General features: G+C 39.7%; 1 protein-coding gene across 1 annotated transcript; it reads left to right on the top strand.

Annotated features, from left to right (window-relative positions):
* The first annotated feature begins 770 nt into the window (after positions 1–770).
* On the top strand, positions 771–16,542 carry LOC110900827 (lysine-rich arabinogalactan protein 19-like). Its single transcript, XM_022147690.1, has 2 exons — positions 771–1,292; positions 16,408–16,542. Exons 1-2 carry the CDS (start codon positions 771–773, stop codon positions 16,540–16,542), a joined length of 657 nt encoding a protein of 218 aa, XP_022003382.1.
* Positions 16,543–21,044: the final 4,502 nt, after the last annotated feature.

Below are 21,044 nucleotides of genomic sequence, written 5' to 3'. Positions count from 1 at the left end.
GAGACTAGGAGAATTACTTGTTTGCTATATGGTGACTTACATGTTTATTTGATCTTATGTTGATATTGGTGCATATGTGTGGTTGTGTTACATACATCATGCCATCATCTTCAGACACAGGAGTATCGGATACCTTGGATCCTATGGCAGTCGTGTCAGATGACGAGATTCCGTCAGAGCGAGAGGTCTACACATCAGACACCACCAGCACTGATGACGATGATTTCCAGCCGTTCGCGCTGCCAGACGTCGGAGTTGAGCCTGCTGATGGCATACCCGCTGGGGATTTACCTCTTGCGGTGATCCCTGCTCCTATACCGCTTGCTGCTTTTCCAGTAGTAGACATGCCACTCGATGTCATTTCTGATGACGACATTGATTTATTCGAGGAGGATCTGCCTGAGGCTGACCATGAGGGCGGGGCCCCTATTGATGCTGATGTTATTCTTCCCATTGCTGAGGCCCCTGTAGAGGAGCTTCCTGTTGGTTCACCTGTCCCAGATTCCTTTGAGTCTGTGGCGTCTGAATCTTTGCATGACCTGGGAGTGCAGCACCACTCTCCTGACGCCGACCCTGACATGGCGTAATCAGCTGCACCTGCTCCCGCACATGAGTTTGAGTTTGACCACGAGGTCGATGATGATTTTGATCCTGTCTTTCCCCCTGATTTCGATCCTGACCAGGAGATCGAGTTTATTCACTTGGACCAGCCCTTAGAGGCACCCGTAGCTCCTACTGATCCTTTGTTCGACATCCCTGCTGATTTTGATATGGATATTGTTGATCCTGAGCCCGTCATGGCCCTTGAGCCAGTCGTTGCTCCTGATCCTGCACTAGAGCACGACCCTGTTCATGATGATGCACCAGCCATTGCACCTCTTGTTGATGATATACCCATTGCTGATCTTCCCGTTGTTGCTCCACCGTTGGTGGATGACCCTGTTGTTGATGCACCGTTACCTGATCCCGTGCCGGTATTGTTTGACCGTGCACCTTTTGCTGCTCATATAGATCCACGATATGCCGACACCCGCAACGGGTGGATCGATGATGATGAAGATTACCCACCGTATGTGCTGCCGGTCACTCCCCCAGTAGCACCCGTGTCTGCACCCACTGATATCCCATTGTTTCCCCCACACACCACAGACACTCATCGCACTGATCTTCCCATTACGTTCCTCCAGGACATACCGCCACCTCGTCCTGGAGAGGGGTCATCGAGGCAGCCGCCTGTTTCTGCTCCACCCATGCTGTCATCATCTTTACCGTTCACATCTCAGTTTCCTCATGTTGCACCACCTACTGCACCATCTTTCATGCCATCGAGCGAGCCATTTTTATGGACTACGCCCCCGATCATGCCATTGTCTCATCCGTACCACCCGTACCATGTTGGGTACTCTACGGAGGACATACTTACATCCTTGATGATACAGCAGGATGCATTGACACGTCGTATACAGGAGTTGGAGAGAGCTCCACGACCACCTTACCATTGTCAGACCCCCTTTGCAGCACCGCACACTCCACGTCCACTTCCCCCGATTTAGACGTCCGTTTCTTGACATCTGAGCAGCAGATAGCTTATTTGCTGCGCGTCTGTCGTGCTTTAGAGGAGGATTGCTTACATATGCGTTGCTTGCTTTTCTCTCGTTTTCCTCCTCCTCCTCCGCCATCAGCATAGGCATTTTGGTTCGACGCAGGTAGACTTTTGGTGAGAAGATCGTGATTGTGCCGACTATACAGCTTCTTGAAGACCGCATTTTGATGACATGACTTTTGATGTTTAGTTTTTGGTTGTTGTAGATGACTAGATAGTTCGGACAAGGGCGATGTGGCCCTTAGTCACTTTTGATGTACGATACAGTTATAAAACTTGTAAACGTTGTACTGTGGTCTTGATTTTATGATAGCGCAATCGCAATATTCTCATTATATGTGTTGTTGGATTGATTGTTTCAATTTTATAACATGAGATGTTTTGTACTTGATGAATGTTATTACGTACGCATACTATTTACCTACTATGACCTGACCAACGTGAAACATCTTTTAGAAGATGCCTCCAAGACGTGACCCGTGCATGCCCACTAATGAGGCAGAACTCCATGGGATCACTGCTGCAGCTATCGCGTAATACGCTGCTTCTCATGCAGAAACGAGTGGAAATATCTCGCACAACCACGACAATAACAATCCACCCAATGGTAATGTTAAGTCGTTTGAGATATACTATGATACATTTGGATATTCATAGCACGTCCGCTAATACCATTTGTAAATTCTGACGTATGTGCAGGGTGCACTTACAAGCAATTTCTTGATTGCAAGCCCGTGAATTTCGATGGCATAGGAGGTGCTGTTGCGTCTGTTAGGTGGGCTGAAAAGACAGAATCTGTCCTTAGAATGAGCAAGTGTGCTCCCAAGCAACAAGTGACCTACATCTCAGGGCTGTTTCTGGATGGAACCCTATCGTGGTGGAATTTGCAAGTGCAAACTTTGGGTGAAGCTGCTGCTTATGCGTTATCATGGAATGAGCTGAAGGAGCTCATGAGAAGGAAGTACTGCTCACGTGCTGAAATTCAGAAGCTAGAGACTGAGTTCTGGCACCTAAAAATGGAAGGTCCCAAGATTGCAGAGTATGTTCAGAGATTCCACGATTTGTCCCATGTAGTGCCGTACATGGTCACACCTGAGTTTAAACGTGTTGAGCGCTTTATCTGGGGATCGGCACCTTAGATCATGAGCATGGTTACTACGTCCAAGCCTGCAACTATCACAGAAGCCATTGATCTCAGTGTGGCTCTTACTGAGGAAGCCATTCGGTTGAACAAGTTCTCGAATTCTGAACCAAAGAGGAAAGAGACTCATGTGGAGTCGTCTGGTGAAAATAAAAGGAAATTTTCGAACTTCAAGCAAGGCACAAGCAATGTGAACAAGAAAGGTGAATCAAGCACACCGGCCAGAGCTGCAACCGGTGTTGAGAACAAAGGAAAATGTTATATAGGTACTCTGCCCAAATGTGATACGTGCCAGCGCCATCATTCTGGCCAATGCAAATTGAGGAAGTGTGAATCATGTGGAAGGAACGGCCACACGAAGGATACGTGTTGGGCCGGAACTGGTGCTGGGCATACTGGTAATCGAGGTTATGGGAATGGTAATGGAAACCGCCAGCAGGGAGGAAACGGCGGGAATGGAAAACGTGGAAACATTGCGAATCAAGCTGGGAATGGAAATCGCAACCAAAACAACACTCAAGCTGGAAACAGAGGTGGTAATGGTCGAGGACCGGGCTGTTTTAATTGTGGAGAAGTTGGGCACTTTAAGAGGGAATGCCCAAAGCTGAATCAAGCCCGTGGAAGAGTGTTTAACATTGGAGCAAGGGAAGCGCGCCAGGATCCCAACGTTGTCACTGGTACGTTCCCTATAAATGAACGCTTTGCATCTGTTCTGTTTGATACTGGTGCCGACTATAACTTTGTATCATTAGAATTTAAGAATATGCTTGGGTTAACTAGCTAGTAAGTTAGATGTTCCGTACTCAATTGAACTGGCTAATGGAAAGCTAGTTGAAGCAAATAAAGTTGTCCGAGGTTGCGTAATTGAGCTGGGAGAATGCGAGTTCACTTTGGATCTACTACCAGTTGAGTTGGGAAGTTTCGATGTAGTAGTAGGGATGGATTGGTTGTCAAGCAACAAAGCCGAGATTGTGTGTCACGAAAAGACCATTCGCATCCCTATAGAAGATGGAGAAACGATTGTGGTTCACGGAGAGAAGCACGATACGCCTCTGAGAATCATCAGCTGTCTGAAAGCTCGAAAGTGTTTACAGAAGGGATGTGTTGCACGAAAAGACCATTCGCATCCCTATAGAAGATGGAGAAACGATTGTGGTTCACGGAGAGAAACACGATACGCCTCTGAGAATCATCAGCTGTCTGAAAGCTCGAAAGTGTTTACAAAAGGGATGTGTTGCCTTTTTGGCACACATCATGGATAAAGAAGCTGCCGAGCCGAAGATCGAAGACATCCCAGTGGTAAAGGAATATCCTGAAATCTTCCCAGAAGACTTGCCAGGATTACCACCTCAAAGGCAAGTTGAGTTCCACATCGACTTAGTCCCAGGAGCCGCGCCTGTGGCTAAGGCACCCTACCGACTTGCGCCTTTGGAGATGCAGGAGTTGTCGACGCAGCTCCAGGAGCTGTTAGACAAGGGATTTATCAGACCAAGCTTTTCGCCTTGGGGAGCTCCAGTATTGTTTGTCAAAAAGAAGGATGGTAGTTTTCGTATGTGTATCGACTACCGGGAATTGAACAAGTTGACAATCAAGAATAGATATCCTCTGCCGAGAATTGATGACCTATTTGATCAGCTGCAAGGTTCAAGTTTCTACTCAAAGATCGATTTGCGATCAGGTTATCATTAGTTGAGAATACAAGAGGAAAGTATTCCCAAGAATGCTTTTAGAACTCGATATGGACGTTACGAGTTTCTGGTGATGCCGTTTGGGTTGACAAACGCGCCAGCCGTTTTTATGGATTTGATGAACAGAGTTTGCAAGCCGTACCTCGACAAGTTCGTGATTGTGTTCATCGATGATATTTTGATCTACTCGAAGACGAAGGATGAGCACGAACAGCATTTAAGAGCCATCTTGGAGCTACTTAAAAAGGAGAAGTTGTATGCCAAGTTCTCGAAGTGCGAGTTCTGGTTACGTGAAGTCCAATTTCTTGGACATGTGGTTAATGGAGATGGAATCCATGTGGATCCAACAAAGATCGAAGCGATAAAGAATTGGGAGACTCCAAAGACGCCAACCGAAATGCGTCAATTCTTAGGTTTGGCTGGTTATTATCGAAGGTTCATTGAGGATTTCTCAAAAATCGCTCAAGAAGAAGCGTTTCTATTGTTGAAGGACAAGAAGAAAGACAAGAAGTTTGATTGGGGAATCAAACAAGAAGAAGCGTTTCTATTGTTGAAGGACAAGCTTTGCAATGCACCGATCTTATCGCTACCCGAAGGAATGGATGATTTCGTGGTATATTGTGACGCCTCGCGTCAAGGTTTGGGTTGCGTGTTGATGCAACGATAGAAAGTTATAGCATACGCGTCACGCCAATTGAAGGTTCATGAGAAGAATTATACCACGCACGACTTGGAGTTAGGCGCAGTGGTATTTGCGTTGAAGATCTGGCGACATTATTTGTACGGTACGCGATGTACAATCTTCACGGATCATAAGTGTCTGCAGCACATATTCGACCAAAAGGAGCTTAACATGAGACAAAGACTCTGGGTTGAGTTGTTGAACGACTACGACTGTGAGATCAAGTATCATCCAGGGAAGGCGAATGTGGTCGCCGATGCCCTAAGTCGAAAGGAAAGGATCAAGCCCATAAGGGTTAGGGCTCTAGAGATGATTGTCCAGACAGATCTCTCACTGCGCATTCGTGCCGCGCAGAAAGAAGCTCTCAAGGAAAGGAATATTGAGGACGAATATCTCCATGGGATGGAGAAGCAGTTGGTACCAAACGAGGAAGGAACTTTATGTTTCATGAAACGAATTTGGGTTCCTCTGTTTGGTGATTTGAGAAAGGTTATTTTCAACGAAGCTCACAAGTCACGGTACTCAATTCATCCAGGAGCGGATAAAATGTACCAAGACCTTAAGGATTTCTACTGGTGGCCTAGGATGAAAGGCGATGTTGCCGTATATGTTAGCAAATGTTTAACGTGCGCCAAAGTGAAAACCGAATACCAGAAGCCTTCAGGTCTACTGCAGCAACCTGAAATACCCAAATGGAAATGGGAACAGATTTCGATGGATTTCATAACGAAACTGTCAAGAACGCCCAAAGGCCACGATACTATTTGGGTAATAGTAGACCGTCTAACGAAATCTGCGCATTTCTTGCCCATCAGAGAAAAAGACAACACGAGTAAACTTGCTGAGATATACATGATAGAGATCGTTGCACGTCATGGAGTGCCTCTCTCGATCATCTCTGATAGAGATGGAAGGTTTGTGTCAAGGATTTGGCAATCCTTTCAAGAAGCATTCGGATCTCAGCTGAATCTAAGTACAGCATTTCACCCGCAAACGGATGGACAGAGCGAACGAACGATTTAGACTTTAGAAGATATGCTGAGAGCTTGCGTAATAGATTTAGGTGGAAGTTGGGACACTCACCTACCATTGGTCGAATTTTCATACAATAACAGTTATCACGCAAGTATTCAAGCCGCACCGTTCGAAGCTCTTTATGGACGCAAATGTCGATCACCGATTTGTTGGGCTGACGCAGGTGATAGACAGTTAGTTGATCCGTAAGTGGTCCAGGAAACCACAGACAAGATTGCACAGATCCGAGAACGCATCAAGGCGGCTTGCGATCGTCAGAAGTGTTATGCGGATCAAAGAAGGAAACCTCTGGAATTCGAGGTGGGAGACATGGTTTTGTTGAAGGTTTCACCCTGGAAGGGTGTAGCACGCTTTGGGAAGCTTGGAAAGTTGAATCCGCGTTACATTGGCCCATTCAGAATCCTGCAAAGAATTGGGCTTGTAGCATACAAGTTGGACTTACCAGCTGAACTTAACGGTGTTCATGATACATACCATGTATCAACTCTGAAGAAGAGTCCAACACAAGAGACTGTTGTCATTCCTGCTAATGAAATTCATATCGACGACACGCTCCACTTTGTTGAAGAACATGTGGAGGTTACTGATTGGAAGATAAACAAAACGCGCAGGAGTAGTGTCAAGCTCGTCAAAGTTCGTTGGAATGCAAGACATGGTCCAGAATTCACATGGGAACGTGAGGATCGTATGAAAGAAAAATACCCCCATTTATTTCCTAAGAACCCTACGACTAGAAGCAGAACCTAAAATTTCGGGAAGAAATTTTCTTAACGGGGGGGAGAATGTGACAACCCTCACAAATCCAGGTATCCATACAAATTAATTAATATTTAATTAGTGCTTAATTACTGTGCTTGATTACAATTATGATAAACTGATTTCTGTTTTCTGATACATACATACTCATGCATCACACCTTATTACTGTCACTCCATTTATTACACACAAACAATAGTGACAAACTGATGCACAAAGCACAGTTAGCACAGTGTGCAGATAACCATAAAGACATGCTGACAATGCCAACACTAGACAGGCATTGTTTTTGAGGCCAGTATGAGCCAGGAATAGAATACTACACTAGTAGGGAGTGTAGGGAGGTGAGGACCATAAAACTGCGTCACTAGGTGATAGTTATAGTGCCTGGAAGTGCCTAAAACATACTTAAAGTGCAGAATTCTGCACTAAATAAACAAAATTTAGCATTTAACAATGCTAGTAAAGTGCAAAAACTTGGCAAAATAGTTCTAGACACTTTCCAAAGTGTTGGGAATTTAATGTGTTACTAAAAATAATATAAAGGACACTTTAAAGCTTTATTTAGCACTTTAACGGATCAACATCCAACCGAACAACCGGACTTTACCCGGAACATAAAAATATTGCCAAACACACTTTTTTACTTTTCTGAGCTAGTTAGGGTCCCCGAACACCCTAACACACCTTATATTACATAACACACGCGAATACACTAACTAAACACTTAGAACTTAACCAAATTAGTTACTTTACCATTACAACCCAACCCCCTACCCCCCCCACTTCGACGGTTATGAGGGTGGTACACCCTCACCCTTTTCTTTTGATTATTATAATTGCTATTGTTGGTCATTAAGAAACATAATACATGATGGTTAAAGATGAAATATGGTTTATAAATATGTATGGGAGATAACCATCTCATTTCATCAAACACCCAACAAACAACAAGCTTCTCTCTTCCTCTCTTCCCCACTTACGGCCGCCACCCATCACCACCATATCACCACCATCAAGTCTTGTTCAAGCCATTCTACATACACACAAAGGTGCAAGAGGTCTAACAAGCAAGCTTGGTGCACTCGGAAGCTCAAGGACCACTCTTGTTTTCTTTTATCCACCACTTTTACGCTTTGTTTCTCCCCTAGCCTTGTGCTAGTAGTAAGTGCTTAGAATCTTCATCTTGTTCCTATTTTTAGTGGTTAATAGTTGATTGAATGGTAAAATATTAAGGAACTCTAAAGAACTTGAACTAATTTTGAACATAAAGGATAAAGAGTGGATAAAGATAAGATGTATGGTTAAACGATGTTGAAATCAAGTTGATCTTGTGTTGTTATGCTTAATACATGTTGTTTGTTAGTAGAAGTAAGATAGCTCATCATCTAGACTTGCTAGATCATGTTTAAGAACATGAACTAGTAAGATATAAAGGTTAAAAATATGATGGATGATGAAACCATCCACACATGAACTTGGAACTTGAATAAATATAAGTTTTCTTGAAAAATGAAGTTGTAAACTTGTAGATCTAAAGATCTATGAGTGGGTTTTCGGAAGAACCAAGTGAAAAATACTAGTTTTGTTAAAACCCGGATCTTGTATGAACTAAAAACATTTTTAGTAAGTAAACAAGTGTATGAACACTTGTGTAACAAGAAAAATTTACAAAGAAATATTTTTAGAAAATATGACTAGAAGTTGTGAAAATACACTTTCTTTAAAAATAAAGTTTTTAAGAAACTAATCATATTTTTAAAGATAACAAGACCTACTAAGTGTGTTAGTGATTTACTACATATTTTTACAAACTTTCAAGTTCATGAGTTTATGAATTAGGCTTATTTTTGTCAAGATTAGTGATTAAAGATTGTATATTGTTGATTGTTGATTGTTGATTGTTTGAATAGTTTTACAAAAGAAAATGATATGCTAAAAAGCATGGACACCTCTATTTACAGAGGAAACTCTGGCGAAATTTTTCTAGAATTTCAAAACTTAGAAATATTTTTCTAACAAGCGTTTACAAATATATTTTTAACTTGGTTTTCAAAATAAACTTCGCCATGATTTTTATTACAAAAGTACCCAGTACCGGAGGTGGATTTTCGTAAATAAAATTTATTAATATATATTTAGAATATATAAAACGCTTGTGTGATTGTTTGTTATTTGTGTACTAGATATATTATTTTTAGGGTAAAAATAATATAAGTTGAAAATACTGTGAAATTACGACTCCAAAATAATACCAACGCTCTCACAAAATAAATAAAGTATTATTTTGGAAAATGTATAAAGTAAAAATATAATATTTTTGGGAAAAATATATATATTTTGGAATTAAGATATTTTAGACAAATGGATTAAAATATATTTTCAAGTGAGACTTAAAAATATATTTTCGGAATTGTAAGTATATATGTATTATTACCCCCATCCTTGGGAAGGAAATACGAATATAAAATAAATAAGAAGTGTTACCTAACTATTTTACCAAAAACGTTAAACCCTAAGCCAAGGCACGGCCATCCGTCTAATAGGCATTAGTACATTTAGGTCGTCACGCAGCAGATTGAGTTCGCAAATACACTACCAGCGTATGACAATTATCTAATGATTCAAATGCAATTCAATTAGTCACAAACCAAGTATCAAACAAATAATAAACCCTAAACCTTACAAAAGTCTACACCGGGGTGAAACCTCCGAGAATTTAGCCGCTCATGATCGAATTGACTTGATCACCGGATGATGAGAACTTGAACATTGTTATCTTGAAGCTTGGATATGGAGGAATTGATGATTAGGGTTTGGGTGAGATGGTGATGATGAATGAATTGAATAATTGATGGAATGGTTAGGGTTAGGATGTGAATTCGATGGTGAAATCGTATAATAATGGATGATGATAATGACTGGGGATGGATTAGCGATGAAGTTGATGATGAACTATGGCTCTAAGATCACTTTCAAACTCCAAGAATAGTGTAACCGTCGAAATAATGGCTCCCTATATGTTTTGATTCGTTCCAACCCCAAAGAAAGCAAAATTTCGCGATCTTCAATTGCACGTGGCGTCGCCGACGGGCCTTTATGGTGTCGGCGACGGTCTTCAAAAAACACAAAAGCCAATGACGGCTTAACCTACTGTCTACGGCCAAACTGGGGTGACGGAGGTTTGTAGAGGGCGTCGACGACGGTGCCCGGAAAACCCATTCTTCATTTTTCCCTTGAGTCCGGTTGACCCGTTTCGCGTTCCGGTGGTCCGTTTTTAGTCCCGGTGACCCGTAAAGCTCCCGAAAAGCTCCTTAAACTCCGCTAGACCTGCAAAACAAGTATCTAATCAAAAGTAGGCTATTCAGAATTAAAACTCGTGTAAAAACATCAAATTAAGCAATTACGATCACCGTCAATCGACCACGTGTCAACACGACCCCAAAATACCTTTATGTCTTGGTCTTTTCCTATAAAAAATTTATTTACAAAAGCATAAGTTTGAATTACAAATTATATTTACAAAACTATATGTTTATAAAAGTATGTAAAATTTACCAACAATCTCGTCCTCCGATACGTCGAGCGATGCTTTTGCCAACTCGAACTCTTCCTTAGGCGATTAAAATTCTACCTACTTGGGGGTACGTTTTTCGGCCTCATCCTTCTTTTTATGACTTCTTTTTTTAGAAGAGGATTCGACTTGTGTTTCAGGAACGAATTCGGTTTCGGTTGTATCTTGGGTTTCGGGTATGTTTTGGGGCATGTTTGAGGGAAAAAATGGGGGTTGAGAATAATACCCGAAAAATGAGGGCATCGGTTGAGTGGTGGGATGAGGATAGGGCTGTAAACGAGCCGAGTCGAGCCGAGCTAGACTCAGCTCGAGCTCGGCTCGAACTCGATTCGAGCTGGCTCGGCTCGAGCTCGAATTTCAAATCGAGCTGAGATTTGAGGCTCGAGCTCGGCTCGATTAGAATTCGAGCTAGCTCGGCTCGGCTCGATCTAGCTCGAACTAACAAAGAACCGCAAAATTTATTACTTAAAAAGCCTTTAAAAATGAATTTCTTCATAGCCTAAGGGCCATAATTGCCATTTAATTTAACCATATGGCTAAATATGCAAATATAAATAGTTAATTCATTTTCTCCTTGTCTTTACCTTCTTTTATAGTGGAGATACACTCTTAGTTTTTGTTTTCTAAACGATGTGGGACAAAAAAAATGAAGGATGTAAACCTTATCGAGCCAGCTCACGAGCTCACGAGCCGAGCCAGCTCACGAGCTCACGAGCCGAGCCAGACCAAGCTCGAGCTCGGCTCGTTTATAAATCGAGCCGAGCCGAGCTGGCTCGTTTACAACCGAGCCAATTTCGAGCCGAGCTTTCTTCGAGTTTTTTTCGAACGAGTTTCGAGCGAGCTGCGAGCCACGAGTTTTTTGAACACCCCTAGATGAGGAGAAGTAGGGGTGGTTGGTGGCACTGGATAATATCCAAGCTCACCCGTACGCGGGTCTCGGCGATAGCGGTCCTCTTGCTTGTTGTTTTGCATATTTTGCCAAAACGGATGGGTTGGGTCCCATGGGTTGTTTGGAAACATTGTTGAGAATTTAAAAAAAATGAAGGGAATGGTATAAAAAGTGATGAGAAAGTGAGAGGAATTAGATGAAAAAGTGAAAGGATTGTGGGTATTTATAATGTTAATTTATAAAAAAGGAAATTAATTTTTTTTTAAATCTGACCGTTTGAAACGGTCAAAAAGATAAATGCTTCCTCGGTCCACGCAATTTTTGCTCGTTATCATCTTAGCGCTGCTTCTATGGCGCCGACGGTGTCGTGGGATAGCGCTCCGGTGCGCTATAGCGTCCTAGCGGGCGGGGGTGGCGCCCCCACACCCTCCGGCCTAAGAAGACATGCGTTTGGGATTTCAACTCTATAAATAGGTTTCACTCTCATACGTTCAACATAACTTTCACACAACTTTCGATTTGATCTCGAGAGCATAGCATAGAAAGAAGTCTAGAGGTGTCAAAACTATGTCCGGTTGTCGATTGGTCATAATAAAGCTTGAATCGTTTATATTTACATAACGACTACAGGATTACGGTTCGGTTTAACGGATTCCGCACGTTAAACCGAATTCATAGCAGATCTTGCGTTTGATATCGAACTGTTCCTGCTCTCACACAATCTTTTTGCTACCAGAATGTCGAACTGTTGCTTTACTTTTGGGTTCGCCTCCACGGTCTCATTGCAACCATATCTTCATTGTCCTTGCTGACGAACCTTCTCCTTTTGTTATCGTTTGTTGGGTCAGAATGACGTAACCTTTCGCAAGTTCTCTTTTGTAAACCCAAGTCTTCAACTATTGAAGTGACCCAAATACCTAAAACAACGGTACGTTAGAATTACACGGCAGAGCCACTTTCTCTCTCTAAAATCCATAACTTTTTTTATTATTTAATGTACAAAATTACATTTATTTAACCCGTGTAATTAGGGGTGTTCAAAACCGGATATCCACGGTACGTTAGAATTACACGGCAAAGCCACTTTCTCTCTCTAAAATCTATAACTTTTTTTATTATTTACCGTACAAAATTACATTTATTCAACCCGTGTAATTAGGGGTGTTCAAAACCGGATATCTGAAAATTCGGATATCCGAAATTTTCGGATACTAGATTTCACTATCCGAATCCGTATCCGAAATTTCAGATATGGATACGGATAGTGAATCGGATATCCGAAAATCCGACTTTTTATTTAATTTTTTATTATTTTTTTTCATATCCGGAAATGGATATTTTGGATAGTTTCGGATATCCGAATATAAGTTTTCGGATATTTTTCGGATATTTCGGATATTTTCGGATACTTCGAATATTTTCGGATAGCCGGATATCCAAAAAAAATGAAAATTAAATTTTCGGATATCCGAAATATCCGAAAATTTTGAAAATTACTATCTGAATCCGAATCCGAAAACTTCGGATATCCGATTTTTCGGATATTTCGGATACGGATAGTTTTGAACACCCCTACGTGTAATACGCATGGTTTTATATATATAACTTTTTTTATTATTTGGTATATAAAATAAAATTTATTCAACCCGTACAATAGACAAAGTTCTTATATATATAATTTTTTTATTACTTAATGTATAAAATTACATCTATTCAACTCGTGCAATAAGCAAGCCTTTTTAAGATATATTGTTTTATTATTTAGTTTTAAAGTTACATTTATTTAACCTATGTAATACACATGGTTCTAACCTACAAACATTATATTTAACGAATAACACGTCTACAAAATCAACCTTCTCTCGCTAAAATCTAATAAACACTATATAACGAATAACACGTAAGTGACGGGAATGTCATACATTTTCAAGTTTTTTCTGGTCGTTAGCACCTTCATCACCGTCACCACCTTCATCCTCGTCGTGATCACATTCCTCAAAGTGTGTGCCTCCTTCCTCGACTTCGTTATCAGCTTCCTCGAAGTGTGTGCTGCCTTCCTCGACTTCATCATCACCTCTCTTCGAAGTGCATGGCCTTCCTCATACTTTTTCTTGTGTTGTTTTTCCACATGCAATGTTAAGTCCCATATGCGTGCTGCAGATAGCTTTGCACCACGTAAGATGGTTCTGCCTCACTACGAACTCCGGAAATAACTTAATAGCGAGACTTTAATAACCAAAATGACATCATATCTTATAAAGATTTTTTACCCAGTTCAAAGCAGGCAACTCGGGCCGCACAATCTCATCATCACAACAAAGCACCGACACAACCTCTTCCTCACCTCGTTCAACGCCGGGAAACGAAACGCTTTCGGAGACGTATGACTGGTTCGAATCTTCGCCAAAACATAACCTGTGTCCCAAGAAGACATCATGATACGAACTGTTTGATCGGACATTTTTGTTTGTGAATTTTCATTTGAATCAAATGGTTCCCATATGTTTGTGATAATATGATTTACAATTTTATGTATAATACAATACAATAAGAATGATCCGAATTCATTACACACGTATTTGAAAAACGTTGAACCCACCTTTAAGACAATGATTGTCACTAGTTTACAATATCCATTCAACCCAAACTAGCAAATATTTCTTTCTACGATTAATAAGCATTGTCACGCTTCATATTAATTCCATAACGTGTAAATCAAGTTCAATGTACACAAAATAAAATCCTTGTATTGTAGCATAACGTGTAAATCAAGTTCATTGTACACAAAATAATATCCTCATTAATGATGATGGGCTATTTGATCCGATGAGGTGAGAAATGGTACGTTATGTAACAAGCACGTGGGACGCCATAAATTTTGTCAATATTATCACGTGGGCCCACATGAAATTTCTCCCCATTTTATGCACTTTTAAATTTTTTATCCTCAAATAGGGATGGCAAAAATACCCGATCCCGACGGGTATACCCGAAATCCGACACAAATGAGACGGGTATACCCGATACCCGACGGGTATTGGGCCGGGCATGGGATTAGTTTTTAAAATTTTCGCGGGTATGGGTCGGGTATGGGATTAGGTGATACCCGACCCGATTACCCGAAACCACATACCCGTTTACCCGAACTATATACCCGATCATATACCCGAAGTTTTTAATTTATATTTTTATTTTCTATTAACCCTTATCTATTAGTTATTTATTTTAGTATGTTCATAATGTGAAAAAATAAATTTTCTTTTAGTATATGTATTTGATGATAGTATTTATATTTTGTATGTTGTGAAGTATATAAATATAAGTGTATAGATATTATAAAGTTATTATTAATTTATGATAAAACTTATATGTATGTAATGTATATTTTTAATTTATAATAGTTGTTGCATAAATAAAATTATATAATAATTATAATAGTAAAAAATGTATTTGGAAATCCCAATATATATCTTTTAACAACTAATGGGTATACCCGATACCCGCGGGTATACCCGGTACCCGACGGGTAATTACCCGACAAATACCCGATGGGTATTGGGTCGGGTATGGGACACGATTTTACAACCGGGTATGGGTATGGGATTACCGATACCCGACCCATTGCCATCCCTATCCTCAAATAAACATTTACCATACATTTTTTTTAAATTCAGTGGTTTATATAAAAAAAAATTTTAATATTTAAAAGTGACGCAGCTAGCCACTGGCCCAGAAGCTGCGGCAGCTGCTTTTTACTTTACTTCCACTTATAAAAATAGTGATCATAAAATAAACGAGAAATCATATTTTTATGGATCTAAGGCGGGACCGTATGGCGCTTTGTTCTCGGGTCGGTCTGGTGCGGCGACGGGGCTGCACGCCGGCCCCCCCGGGTCGTCCCCATCCTCTCCGTCGCCCCCTAGACGTTTTTGTTGGGCCTCACTTCTTTATCCAGTACACACACAACTATACATACATACATATGTATATATTAAGGGGCTCATCCCCACACCCTAGGCCCATCCCTTTAAGCTCATATCTCACACTCGCTTATGGGGACGCTTACGTGGTGGATCATTCTTTAAGGACTACGGGACTACCCTCTTCCACACCCCATAGTCTAAGAGTGTGTGTAGTGTGTGTGTTTTTTTATAAAAAAAGTTAATTAAATTAGAATTTCAATCAAACAATAATAAACAAACACAACTGGATTTGCGAATGATTGCAAAATCATTTCATTGGATTCGAATTAAAATTTAAAACAATCACAAGGTAGAAAACGTACCCACCCTCACCAGTTGAACACTCTCTCATCTAAGTGTTAACTATTACAATGTACATGAAGAACAATATATACGAGTGGTGAACTGCTGGTGAAGTCACTATGAAAGCGAATCTTAACAACTCACTAAATGATGTAACTGTTACTTTAAACTGTTGCTTTTGATGTGAGAAAAAGTGAACTGCTGGATGAGAACCAACACTTCTGATAATCTAGAACTTCTAGTTTTTGACTTGTTAACTTGATCCTCTGGTCTTCAGTCTTGACTTTAGTTGACTTAACTGTTGACTTGTTAATCAACACTTTGACAATCAGCAAATCTAACATAACTGAACAGTTTTTGTTTTACAACTATTATTTTTATTTAAATTTGTTTCAAGACATCATTAATTAAGTATTTAAGTGAATGTAACCAAAATAAAACTCTTTATGTAATTGCGAAAGTGTTTGTTTAGTGTCACATGAAAATATTAGGGTGAGAAGAAAATCAGTAGGCATAGTCTATTTTATAGACTTCTCATTAAATCTATCACCACATATCTAAATGGTCATTTCTTCTTCTTTTATATAAAAAACAAATAATTCCAATTCACATGAATGACGAAAAGTAGGTCTAATCCCACACAGTGTCTTAACTTTAAGTTGACTACGTAACTTGTTCATCCCTTTAAACCTAATTATTGGAATGTTTAATCATATGTTAGGATTCATGAGGTTTTTTTTTTTTTTTTTTTTTTTTTTTTTTTTTTTTTTGCAGAATGGTGTCATACGCTTATTGGTTTTGGAGAATGGTGTAGGTTTGAAATCATTTTGGAATTTGGTTGTTACGTTTGTGCTACAAGTGTCAGAAAAAGTGTCTATTGCGCTTGTAGTACAAGCGTGTTACGTTTAAACCCCATCTCCATGCCGGAGATTGTTACAGCTCGTCTGAGAAGATGCAATACACTCGCAAGAGAATTTTCTTGATACCGGAATTGCAGTTTTGGCTGAAGCTAGCCGGAGAAAATGACCAGAAGTTATGAATTTGTGATACGCTTGTTATGATGAACTCACTTCTTGAACAAGCGTATCACATATTCATAACTTCCGGTCATCTTCCCCGGCTAGCTCCGACCAAACCTGCAATTCCGGTATCAAGAAAATTATTCGGCAACTGTATTGCATCTACTCAGGCGACCTGGAACAATCTTCAGCATAGAGCTGAGGTTTAAATGTAACACGCTTGTACTACAAGCTCAATAGACATTTTTTCTGACAATACGCTTGTAGTACAGCATACCATTCTCCAAAACCAATAAGCATATAACACTATGATGCCAAAAAACTCTAGGATTCATGTGGTGTTACTTTTTTTTGAAATGACTATTTCATTCAACAAAGGCGACTAGCAAGACGCTAGACCCAACAAAACAGAAACACACTTACAAATTAAAATTGCACCAATTCCTCCATGACAAATCCTTACATGGGAACCTATTCTAGACCCATAAGAAACCAAATATCTTCGATGATCTTTGTGATGTTTGTTTCCTTATATTAAAAAACGAGCTCATTCCTAGCTTTTCACATACACCGACGTGCCGTCAAGATGATGCGTTGAACCACTTTTCTTTTGACTTGGTCCGTCTTCAAACTTTTATGATAGCAAATGAGACCCCAAACCGAAAATGAAAAATTAGGGGCACATCACACCAAGTGCTTATTGCCTGCCAAACAACTGTAGAGACATAACATACTGAGAAAAGGTGATCGCTTGTTTCTTCATACTCTCCGCACCATTTACATAAAGTCGAGTCCACATTGACGTTTCTCGTCGACATATTCCTGTTTAAAAATATTTGGAAATAACATTCATGTAGTGTTACATAATATAACTAAAAGGACTTAAACATATTCCCCTCGAGGCCTCGATGAATCATGTGCTTTATCTCTAGATAAACCATTTTGTAACCAAACCAATGATATTATCCTTTGACCTTTTAACTTTTGTAAATACTAGAGATACACCGAGTCGCTCGCTGAGCTTGAATGAAAAATATGGTGTGTGTGTGTACGCTCGGGATGGGAAGACTCTCAAAATCCAAATCAGGTGGCCGTGCTCTTAAAAATTCAATATTTCACACTAAAAAAATTTCCGAAATTTTCGGTAAATTTAAGATCACAAAGCAAAAAAATGGGGGGGGGGGGGGGTGTTGACCCCAAAGATGCTTCGTCCTTGGATACACCATGAGAGTGTACTTGTATAAGGTCTTTGATGTGTATGTCCAGAATTTTCATTACATTTGCTAAGCATGTATACAACTATACATATTGCTAGCACGTCTTTTTGTCAAATTTGGAATATACCTGTTTTTTAACGGCAAATTTGGATCATTGACGGACCACTAGAGTATCATCATGCTACTACCGGAACCACTTGATCATATCCATCTCCACTAGGCATAATGCCTATACTCCAATTCAGGAGAAAATCTAGTAAATATGGGAAAAATCCCCTTGTGGGAGTCGAACCCAAGACCTATTGATCCCGAAGGCTTATCTCATCTCCAAGATGCCACTAGGCTGTAAGCCATGGGCATTTACTCATATACCTGATTTTAATTACTATATCTCTCTGGTATTGTTCAAGATCCACGATATACCCTATAAGTTAACATATGTTTTTAAAGGATCTTGTGTGTGTGTGTGTGTTCACAATGTAACATACCATGATATGGCTGACAACTATGATCTTTCAAGGTCATATACATAAGGTGAGTTGACACCAGTCACATTTTAAAATATAATTTATACTAGTAAAATTACCCACGCGTTGCAGCGGGAGTTTAGTAGACATCGGTTTGGTTCATTATGATATCATTACAATACCGGCACCCCCGATATAACACCCGAAAGAGAAAAACATAAAAATAAAGTCAAAGAAAAGTTTATTGAAGTTTAGGGGTTGTTTGATAACTTTGTTGAAGTTTAGGGTGTTAGAAGTAAACTCATTAAACTACAGGGGTGAAAGTGAAAGATCACTAAATGATAAAAAAGGACCCGGTATAATAACCGAAAGAGAAAACTCAAAAACAAAGTCGAAAGAAAAGTTTATTGAAGTTTAAGAGCTGTTTGATAACTTTATTAAAGTTTAGGGTGTAAAAAGTAAACTGAGTGAATTTGACTTTGAGTTTTTATTTTTAGTAATCGTCTCTATCACGATACAAAGTTTTCTTCGATCATTCAAACTTTCGAAGCGTGAACTTAAATTTTCATCTGTCATTACACATTACGTCTAGCACAGCACATGTATGATATTTGTCAAACCACATTAATATTTTGATTTGCATGTGTTGACTCACAAATGTAAAAGCTCTTTCCTTCTAACTTCAACTCTCACAAATGAACTTTGATGGACAATGTATAACGTAGAACTTCTATGTTGTGTTTAAGTCCTTAAGAGATTCTTTCCAGGTATACTAATCAACACATCATCATTGCATAAAAAGTAACGTGGGTGAAACACTTAATAGAGTTTATTTTGTAGGTTGGTTATTGTTGGGTTTTTGGGCTCATGAGGAAAGCACGACGGTTATATGGCCCATTCCTATTTTTATAGATGAATAAAAGGCATAGAGGATAAGATATCAACTCTTCTACCAGCCACAAATTTAAAAGAAAAAGATCACAAAAGCCTTATGTGTTCCCGAGTTTAATAAATGAAAGAAAAGAAAATGAATTAAGGATAAAAAAGAAAAGAAGTAGAAAGGAAAATTTTAATTAGCTTACGTCTTCCCGAGTTCGAAAGAAATGAAAAGAAAAGTAAAGATTTTATGTATAAAAACATTTTCCTTCCAAATCTTTCCATTTTGGAAGGATTTAAAGTGAAAATAAAAGAAATAATTCCTTCCAAATCTTTCCATTTTAGAAGAACTTAAAATGAAGGAAAAAAGGCACAGGTTTTCCAGTCTTTTCTCTCCATTTCTTTCCTTAAAAACACTCGGGAACACGACTTTTTTTACATCCTTCCAAATCCTTTCTTTTCCTTCGTTAAATGAAACTCGGGAACATAGTGTTAGAGAAAAAACAGGGAGAAGAGGATTTTTGTCACTTTTGAACCTACCTGTAGAAACTATCGATTTCCCGGAGATTGAACAATTGGATCGTTCTGAATCTTGAATATCGTCTTCACAACATCTGGGCGACTTTATCCAACGGTGGGTTTGTGTTAATCACATCCGGAAGTCAGGGTTTACAGCCCCTGTTCGCAGCTGCAGATTTTGTTGACATTCTTTTTTTTTTTTTGTCTTTGTTTTGATTCCATATGCTTATATGCTTGAAGTGGTTGATTCCAAGTATATGATGTTTGTTATGCCTCTAGTATACCTAGAAAAGACTTTGTATTGCTTTAATTTTTTATAGTGAATTTGTAGCGGCTCTAATAGTTCTGTGGTTTTTACTCTCGTCCTGAGAGATTTTCCACGCTATAATTTGGTGTCTCTTTATTATTGGTTTCGGGTTATTGAGATTGTAGTCAGTATATCCTATTTGTTTGCATCCTCATAGGTTTGTTAAAAAATTTGGTCAAACGAAGTTCGCTTCCGCAGTTTTGTTCACCGTTTATGACCGGGTTTTCGCGTTTTTCCCATCAGAGTGGTATTAGAGCCATTGGCTCTTGTTATTGAGTTAAGACTTGTTTGAATGATGGAAGCTAATACAAGTAGGATTGTGAATTAGAATGGTTCTAATTATCATGTTTGGAAAGGCAAGATGGAAGATCTCCTTTATGTGAAGGATTAGAGTAAAATGTCTGAATGGTCCCTGTGGTTTTGTAAAGTAGCACCTATAGTCCCCAACTTTTGGAAATTACACCGGTGGTCCCTGTGGTTCGACTGTTTGTTACTCGGAGAGTCCCTGGAGTGGAAGGAGGTTAGTTTTCTTTGTTAAGTCCATCTGAAATTACTTATTTATCCCTTGCTTTATTAAAATATAAGAAAAAAATTCACACACATATATAAACACACACTCACTGTCTCTAAAACACACACTCTGACTCTTTCTACTTTCTCTCTTTCTTAGGAAAACCACCACAACCTACCGCCACCAGCACCACTACCTGCCACCACCACCCACCCCCACACCACTACCACCCAACCCCATACCACAACCACCATCACAACTTCGATTGGCGCCATAGAATTATTATCCTCAACGATCTCATTAACAGAACTAATTGTACTGGAGTCATCCAGTGAGTCAAACTTACCGAATTACGAATCGGTAACATCTAACTTATGTCCATTACTTGTGGAATCACGAAGCAGGCCCATCTGCCGGAGTAACCGCACACGACGTTCACCTATGGACTCCGGCCGTGAGATCTAGACATCATAACTGTTCGAAACGCCCACCGAA

This window comes from Helianthus annuus, chromosome 13, assembly GCF_002127325.2.
Source record: "Helianthus annuus cultivar XRQ/B chromosome 13, HanXRQr2.0-SUNRISE, whole genome shotgun sequence".
NCBI classification, from domain to species: Eukaryota; Viridiplantae; Streptophyta; class Magnoliopsida; order Asterales; family Asteraceae; genus Helianthus; species Helianthus annuus.
The sequence above is the reverse complement of the archived record's forward strand: the minus strand, read 5'-3'. Positions and strand labels throughout refer to the sequence as shown.

Bases quoted from the DNA above. Each gene is read 5' to 3' on its own strand.
- LOC110900827 (XM_022147690.1), top strand. From the start codon at position 771: ATGGATATTGTTGATCCTGAGCCCGTCATGGCCCTTGAGCCAGTCGTT. The intron at 1,293-16,407 runs GTTGCACCACCT...TTTTTTTTGCAG, and splicing joins TCACATCTCAGTTTCCTCAT to AATGGTGTCATACGCTTATT.